Raw genomic sequence first — 17,039 nt, forward strand, 5'->3', positions numbered from 1 at the left:
GAAAAACCAAGTGGAAAATAGTTTAATCAAGGCAAATTCATACAGTCCGTTTAAGGCAAAGATTTCAAATAAAATAAACTTCACAGAACAATAGATAAACAATTTCTAATCTGTCTTCAAAAAAAAAAAGGTCATATCATTGATGTTCACATCTACATTATTTCCTCTGAAAAGAAAAGAAAAACACTGAAATAGGTGTAATAAGTCAAAATGCACAAATATATGCAGACTACAAATTTGTGTGCACAACAGGAAATAAACAGCATCCTAAATTCCAAAAACCAAAGCACAATACAGAAGCATTTGGTAAAACAATACAGTTTAATTGTTCATTTAGGGATCACAGAGTGGGTCTTTTTTGCGTCAATAAACAGAACGCTACCGCTTTAACACACAATCAGTAGGCTACACTGGAGAGCTGGTGATAAATGCATCATGATTTAATGTACTGGACCTCACTCCATCATTCAGACAGTATGTTAAAAAGTACATGCAACACAATAATGTAGTTGAATTGTTCATACATCTTTTTACGAATTGATATGTAGGTAGGTGTTGGAACTTTTAAGATTCTAAGTTTCTAAATTGACCAATAATACATCAAAGGTATTAAAAAAGCTCGTCTTTCAAAGTGGCACTGCTCTCCTTTGAGAAATGCACATGAGCTTGATGGATGTGTGTTTAAAATGTCAACATTCTTCTTCTTCTTTGTGAAGTTCACCTTGGTTTCTTCACCTTCCCTGAAACGGTGATACAGAGAAGTGACTCTCACACCGACAGGCTTCAGTGACCCGTGGCCGGAGGCTACCGTTACGGCTGTGCAGCTCTAATGATGGCAAAGATGAACACTGAAGCTGCGTGAATGTCCGATGAGTGTGAGTCCTACAGTGAGAAGCGAGAGTCCGTGTCACACCACTAGAAGGGCGTGTCCATCTGGCTGCCCTTGGCAGCGGGAGACACCACGCCATAACTCCTCTCATTCCAGCGGAGCCACTGCATGTGGACCTCCTTCTGGACCTTACGAAAGAGAACATACACATATAGGCCATTCATATGGTCATTTAATTCATTTTAGTTTAGTCTGTTAATCTGGTCCTTTTCATGCATTTACTGTTATTTATTTATAAATTAAATTAATTTCAGTAAATAAACTGATTTTGTTTTAATATTTTATTATTTTACAATTAAATTTTTCTGTATGCTCCTTCTTTTAATTGAAAACAACAACAACACTAACAATAATAATAATAACATTATCAATAATATGAAGAAGAAGAAGAAGAAGAAGAAGAAGAAGAAGAAGAAGAAGAAGAAGAAGAAGAAGAAGAAGAAGATTTAATCATTCTATTACTGATGTATCTGTGAATGTTTTTAAGTTACTTACTTATCCTCTTCTCTCTGGATGGAGCATAAGATCAATATACAAGCTCTCAACACTCAGACCAATATTTTGAAGTATTAAAAATGATTAAACATGCCTGCATGTTTTATTTAAAAAATTTTTATGAGCTTCACTAGTGAAATAAACTGACCTGTATACATGACAAAATATAACAGACATGTTGTCTGAAAACATATGAACATGGTGGGTTTTTTTAAAAACTTTTTACAACTTGAGTGTTGCCAGAAGGCTGCTGTTGTGCTCAAACTGTCGGGGAGCGTGGCCTCACATTAATCTTCCTGATTATGTAAGTTCTTTATAGCATTTTCTTATGCAATAAAGGAAAGTGGGCATATATTTAGCAGACCCGACTACACTAGAGCACTCACCTCTCATTGTTTGTGACTTAACCTACTTTTACGCTCCAGCTCGGAAGCTAAAATGTAGAGTATACTTGTGCAACCATAACATCTGTTTGAATAATGTAGGTGTCAAAAACAAGGTCACAGAGAGCAAGCATTGGAAATGTTACGAGTGGATTGATGAAATGGTCCTACATATATTTTGCTATTTGTGGTAATTGACTTAAGGGGTAACGCAACGCTCAGCGCAACATGGATATGTTAATCGTGGTGTGACGTGCACTGACCTCTTGATTGAGAAAACAATAGAGGACTGCTACCAGAAGGCCCTGTGAAAAAAGAAAGTTTCGATCATAATGACTTCAGACTGGTCAACATCGTCACAGAATTATCCACGTGGAGGTTAAATGCAGACGCTGATGAGAACAGACACATCGAACGACGGAAATGTTTCACTCAGTCAAGCGGCAAACTGGAACGGAATAAATTGGACAGTTTTGTTTTCCAAGCTCAATAAAGCCCTGTCATATCAGGTCTGTGACATCCTAAAGCACAAAGCAGGGATCTCAGCTGCCACTCAACACATCTTTACACACTAATGAAACAGACCAGCTGTTTCAACACTTGATAGACACTGAAATGGCAGACCACCCCATCTTTGTGCAATGATGTGAGGCATTATGTTTTTTTTGTTTTTGTTACCTTTATCAATCAAATAATGACATTGTAGTAGATACAATTTACTGTCATATTATGCAGGCAGGCATTAAAAAAAACAAACATGAACATGATTTTGAGCACAATGAAGAGATCAGACAACATATAGAGCTCGTCCAACACAGCATGTTCAGATTTATTGAGTTTGGTTTGAGTCCCTATTTACCTGGAAGGATCCCATGCAAAGCTCCATGCAAAGACGAAGGTTAACGTTGAAGTAGTCGGGCAGAAAATTGAAGAACATGTAGTGAGTGCCAAACAAAGGGATGAGGAGGAGGGTGGACTTAGCCAGACGCCTGTCGAACACAAGAAGAGGAATTGAAAACCAACAATTTAGAAAAGGAACACAACAACTCCCCAAAACAAAACAGGAAGGTGACGCTTCTGGAGGGAAATCATTTCCCCCATCTGAATCCTGCTCCTGATAGCGTCACACGTGAATTCACACCGACGATCACCCAAGTTTGAATCGTGTGGTGGTTGGCGCAAATTGCAATGACTTGATGTGGTGACCTCTAGAAAATAGATCAGCCTGGTAGACCATCATCATTGTCAGTCTCTGGTAAAACAGACCGCGACTTCAGGGGCTGCTGAGTAGCTTTTGTGCTCTGGTGGCCCATAACGGATCGGCATCTGAAAACATTTCTATTAAACACTGATTTATCAATCCTTTAATCTTCCTCTATGCTCGCTTTAACAAAACTCGTCTCAGGGGCCTGGATCCAATCCCAGCCAACTGGGAGTCTGCAGGGACCTTTTGAGAAGCAATCATCCTTTTCTAGCATAGTGCTCTGTACAAACAACATGATTTGGAAATGTGAGAGCTCTTGAGTTACTAAACAACATCATCACAGTGATAATTTGTCCAGTGATAAAGTGTCATTTTGAAGAAAAAGAAAATCTCAGTTGATCCAATCACTGATCTGTTTACTGACTTTCAAATAAGGAAATAGGTTAGGATGAACAGAAAAATGTTGCATGTGTAAATATATGTTTTTTAACAAGGTGAATCATGTCAATACCTGTTGTTAATAAGTGCCTCGGCCTCTTTACATATGAAAATTTATTCACATCAAAATCAAATAATAATTATTCAGGAAGTTGTAATTAAACAGCATATCAATCGGTAACTTTGGAGTGACTTAATGTTTCGAAAAGATTGCTGATCCCTGCTCTAGACTGTTTCCATCTGACAACCACACACATATTCAAAACTAAAGGTGATTTTAAGTCTCCATTTCACCGGACAACTTGTGGACTGTAGGAGGAAGCTGGAGTATAAGTAAAAAAAATCCTACCCAAGCACAGGAAGATTATCCAAACGGTGCATGGAAAAACCCAGCAGGTTTGAACCTCATTGCTTCTTGGTGTTCAAAATACAAAAGTCTCAATGCCTCTGAAAATCTAAGACTGTTAACAAAAGATGAAAACCTGATCAAATCGGAGGGAATCGCAGACCCAATAGTAACGCTTGTGTTCTACATCTTCTGTATTCAAACTGAGTTAATGACGATAACAAAGGATTCTGACACTGTGTTTGTGTCTGTAGTTGATGGATTACCTGTATTGAGAGGAGTTATTGAACTGAATCAGCCGAGGATCGAGCTTCTGTATTAGGATTCTGATGATATTCATGAAGAGCATAAAATTGATCTGTTGAGAGAAAATATGAATGAAAAATTATTTTTCAGCTAAAAAACAAACATTGTTTTGACGAAAGCCCAAAAATTTGAGCGTCCAAGTGTGAAATTGACTTGGACTGGTGCTACAACAGTGTCTGGCTGTCTATTTTCATCGCACAAAGGGAGTTTTTTTATATATAAAAAAAGCCAAAACAAAAGCATATGAATACCGATCTGTAACACTCTAAGTGTATTATAAACAATCTCTTATTTCAATATCTAGAATACAATAGGAGCGCTTACTGCTATGGAGACAACAATTGGCCCTTTAATAATCCACCAATAGGGTGAGTCCTCATTGATATCCCAACATCTGCAACGGAAAAACAATTTTAAATGTTCAGAAATTGTCAAAAAAAAAAACATCCTTCTTCTACACCACTTCATCCAATTTAGGGTCGCAGTGATCTGGAGCCGATCCCAGCTGATTAAGGGTGAAGACATGGCGCAAACTGGACTGAGCACCAGTCCTTCACAGGTCAAACACGGAGAGACACACAGTCACATGCATTCACATTCACACACGTGGGCAACTGAGACATCAATTAAACTCAAAGTCATGTTTTTGACTGTGAAAGGAAACCGTACTCTCTGGGGGAAACATGCAAACTCCACACAGAACGGCTCATAAGCCGAACACGGCAAAACAGAGAGTTGTGTGTGAACCAGGAACAACTACCAAAGAAGTAAATATTTCTCTGTAATGACTTTGGTGGCTTGAATATTGTCTGCTGGAATTGGAAAAGTAAGACTCTGACATGCAGGTTCTGACAATTATTTAAACAATTATCCCGAGACAAACACGAGACAAAAAACTGGAATGTGTATACTGAATATATACTGAAATTACCTCTTCTTTATTTATTTCAAGAGCTCCTAAAGTTTGTGGGAAAAATAATGGAAATTGCAGAGAGAGAAGTAATAATCAACATTTATACAAACTCTGTGTCCTCAAAATACACCCGGGATCCAATCCAAAGGACTATGAAGAACACAGGTACGCCTGCAGAAAAGTAAGCGACAAAAACAAAGATAATTGAGATTTAATCAATGCACAGTGAGATGACTGGATTATAACTAGACAGTCACCAGGGATTGATCTCAGTTGACTGAATATCACATTTTTCTAATATTATCTGAATTGCACAACAATAACTGAGAGTTTAAAAAACAAAAAGGATATTTTATAGCGTTTAAGCACTGTATATTTACATGATTTAAAGACTTCCCGATGGGAAGCAAAGGGGTTTATTTTAGGAATTTGGACATTTACAGTCGACCCACAAACATAATGATGCATATTACTACCTAATCTACTACAGGTACGCTAACCAAATTTTTTTTGGAGTAAACTGAGTAAGGACAGTAGTTAGCTGCTGAAATGTAGTAATTATTAGCTAATATTGTTGGCTGCCAGCAGTCTGTTTGCTTCTTCTGGTCCCTGAAGACCACAGAGACTTTTGTGAAGCAAATCACTCTTAAACCACAAATGCCAAAGTATTTCAAGAGGGCTAGATTTAAGTTTGAATTAAAAACCATTCATTTGAATTTTTTAAATCAAAGAACATCATTGATTTCATAATAATACAACGTTGTGACAGGTTTTGCAATGCGTTGTATAATAAAGATTGAAAAAGCTCTATTGCTCTAGAAGTCTGAGTTTGTAGATGCTGGACCAGCAGATTTCAGTCTTATATTAAATCAAACGATTCCATAATTAAAAGATTAAAATATGAAAAAGAGACTACTATGGACATTAATTATGAAATAACTAATTCAGGAGGACCAATGATTTCTTCTCACCCCAGCCCAGCAGACTGAAGCCCCAGAGGCAGCGACGGCTGCGATAGAAAGAGGAGAGCAGCAGGGAATTGAGGTAGAGCGCCTCCACCAGGAGCCAAAAGAAATTTGCCATTACGCAGTAGTGACAGAAGACCACAGAGGCCTTACAGGCAAACTGGAACGAGGGACAGGAGGGACAAGGGCAGTGAACAAACTGTAAGGAGGGTTTAGCATGAGAGAGGAGTAGCACAGGCAAAAATATACAGATGCATAAACATGAGAACATGGAAATCTGCCCTGAGGAATTTCTTAATACAGCCAAGAGCCTCTTGTCTGGAGTGTCATTATCTTACGGTGGAAAGGGTGCAGTGGTTGGTAACGTCATTTGAGAACAGAGCTGCATCCTTTATGAACACTGCCACAGCTTTTAGGATGAATGTGACAAAGAGCTGGATGTGGATGAAGTTCCTCGCACACCGCAGCTTCCTGATAAAAAACAACGGGCAATATGAATATTCTAATATTGCAGTGCTCTACCATAAACAACATTTAACAACAAACACCAAAACAATTATTTCCAATGAGACTTAGGCAGGAAGTGAAAATAAAACTTGATTTACTAACAATTATACATCTTAGATGAAGAACAAGAACAAAAACAAAGTGACAATAAAACTTTAAAGATTATCAATGTAACCGAGGTGAATATAAGAAAGAGATGGCAGCATTGGTGCAGGGATCGTATTACGATCACATTATATTCAAAAAACGGCACACCAGCTGGAAATTGAAAAAAAAAAAAAAAAAAAGCATTAATAGGTTTTGTGCTCCTACTTCCTTCAATTCAGTGAACCACAGAGCTCGGTGGGAGGGTGTGAGGAGACCCTTGATATTGTGTCAGTCACATGCTGAGGGGGCCGCGTGACCTCTTTGGTCCACAAATAGTCTCTAATCACTGAATCAGAGGAGAGCTTTTAAAATGTTTGACAGAGAGAGCTATGAGGGGTTTGTTCCTATGTGTTTCTAGTCTTTAATGCTGAGCCACACTCATCTGCTGTCTCCCATAGAATTCCTTGTAATGTTCAGACATTACACTGGCATTACATTAACAGTCATTACACTACATTTAAAGATAAAACAAATATCAAATACAATTCAGTTGTCTTAAGAGGTTCATGTGTGTGAGGGTTTGCTTCTTCAGTGGCGAATATTGCGTCAAAATGTATTCTAGTATATTGTAAGCATCTGTGCAACTGCTGGTGTCAAATTACATTTTAAGGAACTTTTGTCATTGAGTTATTGACAGGGATACAGGAGTGTTTGAGTGGTAGGAGTAAATACGTTTTTACTTCTTCTTACCTCTTTTTGTCATGCAAATGTAGATGAGGTGGAAGTTGTTTGTTTTGTTTTTGTGTTATTCACCTAAATGTTTCTTTTTTATTTATTTCCTGGACAAATGATGCACTCGTAATTCTAAACTCCACACAAGTGCGCATCGGGCCTGCAAACATGTCACGAGTGGTTGATGTGATTCATATGATACTTAACCGATGAGTGTAAGCAATTCCAGTGTCATTTGTGCTTTTAAAACAAAATCTGTTTTCTTTTTCTGGACACCCAAATCCTTCCTGTCGTCCGACACGCTCATACCTGAAGAGTAACAGGATGAAGACGGCGACTGCCAGCACCACCAGGGAGAGGCCGTAACCTACGGTGTATATGAGCTTCACTGTGGCAAAGTACGACTCTTCAGACTGAATTCAGGGTGAGAAAGAAGATTTTGCATGAAAGGACATCAAACTCAAAATATCAAAGCTCACAAATGCTGCCAGGCTTCCAGATGAAGATAATGTCCTAAAATTAGATGAAATTACAGAGGCAACCTTGAGACTCAACCACACTGAAGAGACGACTGAAACGTACTTTCGAAACCTGAGTTGGGCTCTAATGACAGTCAGAGGGCTTAAAGCAGAAAAACTGAGAGAAAGAAGGATAGGGTAAAAACTATATAACTTCATTACCGTAGAACTTGTAAAGAACGGCATTTAACTTCAGTTGTTTTTTTGGATTTTCGAACAGATATTTTTGGGTGGTATGCATTACACATCTGCTTCCTCTTTGTCTCGGTAGATAATTTGAGCTATTATGTGACAGGACACATTGAACCTTTTAAAGTTCTCAGCAAAGGCATATTTACAAATAAATTTAAAAAAAATGAAAAAAAATGAAGGAAAACTGAAATATGCAGAGCATTTTTGCTCATCGCAGTCGGAAAAGGTTAGAAAAATAAAGACCTGATACAACCTACGACATTTTTTGTTTGGTGTCCTACTTTTTGCTTGCGTAAATCTTTAGTCTGTTTTTGTCTGTGGGTGTACTTTTTTTTTTTTTTTTTGTATTTTTTTTCTCACTGTGCTGTCAAAGTAGAGCAGAGGCAGCGCAGCATGCAGCCTACCATAGAAGAAGACCCCAGTTTGTTTATGTATGGTGACTGAGCTGGAAAACAGGGGTGATGCAGAAACAGTCTCGTATTTCAACCAGATTTGCAGTTTTACAGTTGGGTAGGCCCCGGAAGATTTATGAGTTATTGAGTTTGTGAATGTCTCTTCTCTCTCTCTTGTCTTCACCCCCAATCAATGCTCACCTCTGGAATATCATCGTCCACACTGCAGGCAATACGGTAGGGAGGGAATGGCCTTGTCCAGCCTCCACCAGTGCAGTTTCTGCTTACCGACCCTGAAGAAACATGTCCAAACATCATCTACAGGCAACGAGGCAGAGTATAGCATCACAGTCTAAATCAGAAATCAAATATATTTAGGCAAAAATCCTTTAGCGCACACTGTGTCAATTCCCCAAACGAGTGAGGACAAAGATTAATGCGAGACAATACTGGGAGAAAACAAGGCATCAGCATGGACAACAGTCCTTTTCTTGTCTTGCATAAAACTAAACGCCTTCAGTGACGTCATACGGTGGATTGCAGCAAAGATTGGTTCACAGGACACCAATTCAAACAAATTGTTTAGCTGAGGGCAAAACCGCAGAGTAATTTTACAAAATAAGTTGACAAATAGCACATGTGGGAAATATGTTAGGGCAGGGAGGAATGGGAAAGAGGACAACACAATAGCAAAATGGAACAAGTCAGCCGGAGGCGGTCGGCCCGGAGATGGAGCAGCCAGGTGAGCGGCGAACACGACTCGTCCATGCTGAGGGAGAAGTGGCCAGACTGGAGCGACACACATAAAAATAACTTCTGGAGAACGACATGTTTAGAACAGAGAGCGCACATGGAGGACAGGCTGGACGTAAGCCCTCTGTGGTCTTTCCGCTCCAGCAAACTGAACAAATTGTCTGTGAATTACGACGACTCGGACTCAAGAATAAGACACTTGCAACATACGTTAATACATGGCATCCCATAAGGAGCAGAAAAGAACAACACAACAGGCTTCATTATTTAATTTATTTGATCTCGACTACAAATCACGCGCGACACGTATACAGTACGTATCTACGGAGTGAACACACCGCTCACCGGTGGTTAAGCCCAGGATGTTAAGATCAGTATGGAAATTAGAATTAGATCTGCTTTTTCTTAATTGTTGATTGAGGAGTTCTGAAATTACGAACATAAACTTGTCTTTTGTTTTTGAACGCTCTGGTGGTGTTTCGATTAATAACATGAGTTGTGATAAATATATTCTCTTACACTGGACGTTGTCTCAGAAAGCTTTTGGTTCCACCATTAGATGTGACACACAAATCCCCTCCTGATGTCTGTCTGTCTGTCTCTTTCTAAATATCCATTGATCCATTTTAGGTAAGAATGACATTCTATAGTGAAACTGCAGACATTTTGAATGTAGTAGCCTCTGCAAAAAAAAAATAAAAAATTCAATACTTTTTTTTTAATGCTTGTTGTTATTTTGAGCACGTCATTGTTAACATTCTGCGTTGACGTTTTACTGGGATTAATTTCTCATTTGTAAATGTCAACATCCAAGTTTTAATTACAACTGGGAAAGTTCAACTTTTTTGAAAACACTTAGGTGACGTCCTTTTGCTGGAATCAAACTATAAGTGGATACCATCTGTTTATTTGTAATTAAGCCCAAATTAATTGGATATGATGTAACAATACTGCTTAATCCCCACACAATTAACCATGTAAACATATATATGCGTGATGTTGTGAAATGAAGTCTATAAATCACCGCATCTTGAACATCCATGCTATAAGACGTCCACCGAGCATTTGAATCTACAAACGAGGACTCAGTTTACCTGCAAGCAGCTCCAAGGGGACGCAAACATGACCCTGTTTTTCTTGTTCAAACACTAATGAATGATCTATTCACTCATTTTGTGAGTGAAATCCAAAGCAGACTGATTGATTTGTTGGGAAACACCTAATTGGATTACGGTCTTCTGTGCCATTCAGCCAAACCTGAGTCGAGTCTACTTCGCTATTACCTTAATACCATTGAGAAACAATTATATTGAATTTAATTTAATTCAATTTAAATTAAATTTAAATTAAATTAAGAAGACCCAAGTCCTGATTCATATCATTATATTCAAATAAGAAATAATTGCGCTTTTTTAAACAGCCCAGTTTCTCCTATTTGATCAGTCACCTGTGTTGTTTTTGAAGAGGGAAAAGACGGCAGGACACGCTCTGTGGACAGTTTCTCCGACGGCTGCATGAGGCCAGCAGGCGACTCCATCCCAGACCGGATGGCAACCTTTCCAAAGAAGGTGCAGGAGGCGAAAGGTTTCACGAAGGGGAGTGTCAAAGGGAATGATTTGACAACAAGAGAGCAGATAGTTCTTAAATCATACCCCCACAATTCAAATCACGTAGTTCATAATCATGGCGATATTATGAAGGTAAACTGTGCACATCATCAGTAAGTCCTACAGCAACATTAATCAAACACCCTAACACTTGCTCACCTCTGTGTACATTGTGTATCTGGGATTATTGTGGTGATACAAAAATTAATAAGTGACATAGCTCCCCGACCAAGGCCTTTATGTAGAAATAGATTACATCCATAAATCCTGTTATAATCCTTAATGGCCTCGTATGCGGATGCATCACAGTAATTGATCGTTCACTATGTTTTCATTTGGCAGTTAGAATGCCAACTGAAGCGTTTATCTTTGCTTACACACAGTACATAAGTACACGCAGGATATTCCATAGCAAAGTCACTCTTGGATTTATATGTGCTTCTTCAATATAGAGAACACGATGCATGATTTGAGGATGGAAAACTCACCCTCTGTGGTTTTGTTTGCCTGCTCAGCGATGTACTCGAGGCAGTGGAGCTGCTCTTGTTCCAGCTGAAATATGTATTCACATTCAGGGTGTAAACTCGACCAAGCCTGGAGGTAGGAGAACAAGATGAGAGGGAATAATAGAGGGAACGGACGTTCCAAAAGACATGCGAGGCACACAGGTGAAGCAGTCTGTAGTCACTTATAATTACATCACGGAGGTTTATCACGTGTACAAAAAAAAAAAAGATGTTTTTTTTCAAAGGGAGGTGAGTCATTCTGCTTTCCTGCAGAAATCGTGACCTTTTGGCAAAAAGTACCAATTTCTATGGACGGAATCAAAGAAAAATGATGGTTCACAAAAGCACATGAAGAATTGAAGTTCAGAAAATTCTTTATATTGGTTTGTCATAACGAGTGTGTTTTTTTTTTATCTTTGTACATTTAGTGCTGCTATGACAGGTTTTTGCTCGTGTACACCCGCTGAACTCCTTTTCATGTCTTTCAAATAAAAGACTAAATAACGAGACTCACATTGACTTGGCTATGGCAATAATTTCATCTTTACAAGCATCTTTGTTAGAGTAGGAAAGGGGCTGATGAAAAAGATTCCAGTGTCAACACTTAAAACTCGTGCGTGCGCGTGTGCGCGTGTGTGCGTGTGTGTCATTTCTCTCTCCCTGTCGTTCAAAAAGAAAGAGAAAGGTGTACATGCAGGTATAAACAAGCCAAACATGAGGTAATCATGAAAATGCCCTTTCATTCCCCAAATTGCTCAGCTCTCGACCCAGATGTTCACGCAGCATTTTCAGGCTGTTATTTCCTTCACTTGAAGAACGACGCACTGCCATTTAATTGCAACAGGACGCCACACCAAAATAACAGACGCCATGCTCATAAAGTCGCCTCTGTCACTGATGCTCATATTGTTCAGACCTTTGTCCTTCGCTTCAGCTCGTTTCCATCCGGTTTAAAAAAAAGAAACCCTGAGAGGGAAATAAATGAGGCTGCAATGAGACGCTTCCAAATACTAAATGAAACAGGCCTTCGGGAGATGAATTCCTGTTGAACCAGAATCGTTTTCCCTTTGGGGAACATCAAATCCCAAGTCACCAGCTTCCTGAGTACCAATAGTGCGCAAGGGTTGTGCGCTATAAACAAGATTTTCATTAACAGGATCTCAGTGGGGGGAAAAACACTGCAGCTCCCACACATATCCACCAGGAGCAATTACATGAAGGTATTTGAACATTTTCACACACACTCACAAACACACACACACACACACGCACACACACACACACACACACACACACACACACACGCAGTTTTTAAATTTAAAGCTGACATGATTTAAATGAGGTGTGACATGAATTTAAAAAAAATTAATTCAGACTAACTGTAATGGCTGTTCCACCGGTCCGAAGGAATAGTTTCAAATTGACTGAAAATGTAAAATAAATTGCTCTTTTTAATTACTTTAAATCGTAGAAGTGTCTGTAAAGGGTTTTTCAATCCATGTACTTCGGTGTTTTGACAATGACGACCACAGCGTCGCTGTTTCCAGTGTTTTGTGCAAATTCCATGTAAATATTTAAACATTTAAATAAATAAATAAATTTTAAAAAACGCTGATAAAACTTGACACGAGTCACTTAAATGTTTTTCGGTGCTCTGAAAGAAACAATTTAGCTTCAAGGCTCTCATTAGAAGTCCGACCATTTCAAGGATTTAATCACAGATTGCTCTGTATCAAATCAGGAAAAATGTCAAGACACATTGGAAAATGGATAACTACTTATTTCTGCAAGCCCACCCAAACTCTTATTTTTCTGTTCCCCTGCCATAATAACTCCCCTCACCCCTTTCTGATCACTTTCTGTCTGTCAACATGCTCGCCATCTCACACATAGGCACAACATACCTCTGTTTTTGGAGACAAAAAAAATAAACAGAGTTTGTGTTTGTGCAGAACAACAAAACACTCACAAACGGCTACAGAATAAACAGGAACAGGAAACGCTCTGAAAATGAGCACAAACCAGCATCAATGCCACCAGTATCTCCATCGGTTAACAACAGAAATATATATTTTTTAAAAGCCTGCACCCCTGCTCATCCTCTTTGTTCCCAATGCAGTGCTACTTAATATAATGAGACGTGTTATTGTGCTATTTACCCGGTAATTACAACACCTCCTGTTCAAAGGAGGTGTGGGAAGAGAACCGAAAGCATTACGTTGGCTCCTGGAGAGACAACAAATTCGGGCAATAAGCATTTTTGGATATTTTGTGCTTCCTCGTGTGACAGTGGTGTGTTTGTTCTCTGCATCTTGAATCTAAAATGTATTTAATCGTTGCTTTAGGCAGGGTGTTACAACATTCATATTCATTTTGTAAATATCTATGCCACTTATGAAACAAATCTGAAAATTAAAAAAAAAACCTGGTTCCCCCACATTCAAGGTCAATACTTAGCCTGATCTACTAAGGAGGACAATTTCTTTCTTTAAAGTAATACAACTTTAAGCACAATATTAAATAAAACAAAGTCTATGAAACAGGATTTCAGGAAGTGATGATGCATGCCTTGACAACTGCCGGCCTCTCAGACCTGAGCCGTGGCAAAAAAAAAAAAAAAAAGCACCAGCAGCAGAGTTTAAATCCCACACTCACCTTGTGTGCTTAGGGCCAGGCACTTTCTTAATCATGGTCATCGGAGGCATTAAACATGAGACATACTGGGACGGTTGTGTGAGCCAAGTAGGGGTTGTCATGGCCGGTTGAATCTTTATTGATGCCGAGCATGAGATTCTTTTTTTTATTTTCACGGTTAACAGCCCAGCCTAATCTTGACTTGATCTGCTGGTGAAACCCAGGGTCTCTTTAATGTTGGCATAAACTGAACAACCACAGAAAACCAGTCGTGCCATCGTCTAACTGGAGCAGTGTGTGTAAAAAAGATTTCTGCACTTTAGATAGACACACGCACAAACTCACCTTTGGTAATGGCCCTTGGGATTCAGTGCTAAAGGGCACTTCAACACATGGCCAGGTCAAGGTAAGAACTGAGCCATCAACCTCTTTCACGCAATGCATGCAATGCCCGTTGAAAGGGGGGGGGGGGGGGGGGGGGGGGGTGAAGTGAGAGTCAAGGCTGGGTGGATGTTGAGGAGAGGAGCGTGGGGTCACTGCATGAAACTAAAAACAAGGCCAAAGGTCTTTTCACCCTGCAACCTCGCTGCTGCAAAAAATGCTCTCTGAAGGGTGAAACCCATTATCCACTTATTACCCAAAAAGGGGCCATAGGCCTGGGCTCACTTTGCACATGTTGGCTTCTATTTCCAACAAAGAGCGAGATGCACTTTCTCGCTGCTGTAAAAATATTGAACACACTCATTTATTCAAAAAGAGAACACAAGCACTGGCAGCATCTGAGCTTAACATTGCAAACACAGAAAGGAAGATGGCTTGACAGTTGGGTTAATATGATTACTTCCTGTCTCATGCAGAGGAGGATGAGTATGAAGCTGAAGCCAAAAAATCAGTTTGCATATTTTAGCATCAGGGCAGATCTCACCGGCCATAAAACAAAATGAATTTAAGTTACGTTATGGAGCATCCTACTCATACTAAACCACACATGCTCGGAACAGTTGAAGGTTGAGTGCCTTGCTCCTTTCATGTGTATGTGCGGCAAACATAATTCATGTATGATAACAATTTGTTGAATAAGATTATCAAATGTGCATAATTCAGGGTTAAATCGTGGGGGAAATGGAGTGAGGCTGCTCCCAGCTCTGCTTCTCAATCCCACTCAAACCGTGTTAATCCTTTAGGTTAACCCAAATTAGTCACTATTGTAATATTGATGTCCTCACTTTCTAAAGAAAAGGTGATATACTTTGTGAATGTCATTAATATTTATCTCGTCTTGCCATTTTGACTTCAAACTGCAATGAAAACGCTCAAGGTTAGTACATTTACCTGACTGTAGGGGGCAGTGGTGAGCACATGGGGTTTACAGGTGAAGGTAAAACAATGCAAACACCGCAGTTTACTGTAGTTTAGTAACACATAAAAAAGTTCATTATTTAATAAGCATATATTTGTTTCTTTTGTATATATACAAAAGGGAAATAGTAATATAGGCTATTTGATGTTTCTTTTTCAAACTACCTTTGTATAACTTTATATTTTGTGCTACAGAATGAGAGTGACATTAATCAGCGGCTCTCAACATGCTTTCCATAGTGTCCATCTTTTCATTTCAAGGGCACAGAACAAACTGAGCAGTAGTCCAGCCGCTGACCGTGGAATGAATCAGCTTTCACTCAAGACGAGTCATGACATGCAGCCAAAAGTAGTAATCTTGTTGACCCTTTTCTCCCTTTTTTGTTATTTGATTTGTTAGAATTGAACATTTGAATAATACCAGATTGCTCATAAAAATAGAGATTGCTCACATAATTATCGAAGCATATGTTTATTTTGTGGTGATTGCGTTTTCTTTGAGTGTTTGACTTATGAGTAGTTGATTATAATTCTCTGTCATCCTCAGCAGTGAATGCGAGTGATGAAGCAAACAGTAATGAGTGTCTGCCCCCAGGTTACCAGTCCATCGATCAGCTAAAAAAAAAAAAAATCATCATTGATTAAACTGCATTTCTGTCCAATAAAACGTTTTTGTCTGATGAAGATTATGTTCAGGTTATTATTGGGGAGAATAAACCCATATTCTCAGTTGTAACCAGTGAGGAAGGTGGCATTATACTGAATTAGGTCTATTCAATGAAGAATACCAGACCCGCACTATCGCCTGCCTTTATGCACCAAAACACACACATGGATATTACTTCAGAAATCGGTCTTGAATAAATACTAAGTTATTACAAATGTGGGGACTTTGTTTTATCCCTAAAAAAGTCACCTTCCCATAAAATAAGGTTTGGTATTCTTATCAACCACACACACACACACACACACACACACACACACACACACACACACACACACACACACACACACACACACACACACACACACACACACACACACAGCTTCAATCCTTCACCTCATCCTGATGGATTTGCCTGAATAGCCTATAATTCATTTTTCAAATGAGGATTTCTATTTTGTCCCCACGGTACGGCAAGAAACACAAGCATACACGCTCGTTGAACATTTGTTTAAAAAAAAAACACAACACGATCATACATATGTGTGTATCTTACAGGAAACGGGATGTGATAAAAGATGATGCATGGCTGCACATTAAAAGGTAATTAATTTTTTTTTAAATCCACTTATTCACACACAGTGGAATAAAGCAACGCTTCTCTTTTCTACAAAAATGACCAGTTTGACAGCAACCTGTCTTCTCAATGTCTTGCAAGAATTGTATCAATAATATTTGATCAATCGAAAATTACGAATCAAGTTGATAGTGACTTTCAAATTATTATTATTGTTGTTGTTGTTGTAAAGGAGTATTATTTTCACCTATGCCCTAATTGCAAAGCTTTTGGGTGGGAGAGAAAAAAAGGAAGAAACAAGCAAAAGCATGCAGGTAAACTTACAGGTGGAGCCAAACACAGCGTGAGGAACAGGCTGCTGGTGTGGAGACAGGGCATGGTGCTCAGGAGCCCCTGCTCAGTCCGAACGTGGAACTCTGCCGCGACGCGCTCCAGCCGGATGAGACGAAGCTTGTCTGCCGCTTTCCAGGCGCGCTCGCACAGTGACACATGTGTCAAGAGAGCAGTAATACACATACAGTACTTCTGGTGTGTATTTCCACAGTAAGTTCTTCCAATACTGCACTGACCCC

The 17,039-nt window shown here is 39.2% G+C and overlaps 1 protein-coding gene across 1 annotated transcript; it reads right to left on the bottom strand.

Moving 5' to 3' along the window:
- Positions 1 to 5: 5 nt before the first annotated feature.
- On the bottom strand, positions 6 to 16,918 carry ghrhrl (growth hormone releasing hormone receptor, like). Its single transcript, XM_080472667.1, has 13 exons — positions 16,792 to 16,918; positions 11,216 to 11,321; positions 10,568 to 10,675; positions 8,569 to 8,660; positions 7,575 to 7,678; positions 6,278 to 6,410; positions 5,946 to 6,099; positions 5,085 to 5,145; positions 4,386 to 4,455; positions 4,022 to 4,113; positions 2,627 to 2,756; positions 2,031 to 2,072; positions 6 to 1,017 (listed from the first exon to the last, which is right to left on the bottom strand). The coding sequence occupies exons 1-13, from the start codon at positions 16,843 to 16,845 to the stop codon at positions 916 to 918; spliced, it is 1,248 nt and encodes a 415-aa protein (XP_080328793.1). The 5' UTR covers positions 16,846 to 16,918; the 3' UTR covers positions 6 to 915.
- Positions 16,919 to 17,039: the final 121 nt, after the last annotated feature.

The sequence above is a fragment of the Lipophrys pholis genome (genome assembly GCF_963383615.2).
Source record: "Lipophrys pholis genome assembly, chromosome: 10".
Taxonomy (NCBI): domain Eukaryota; kingdom Metazoa; phylum Chordata; class Actinopteri; order Blenniiformes; family Blenniidae; genus Lipophrys; species Lipophrys pholis.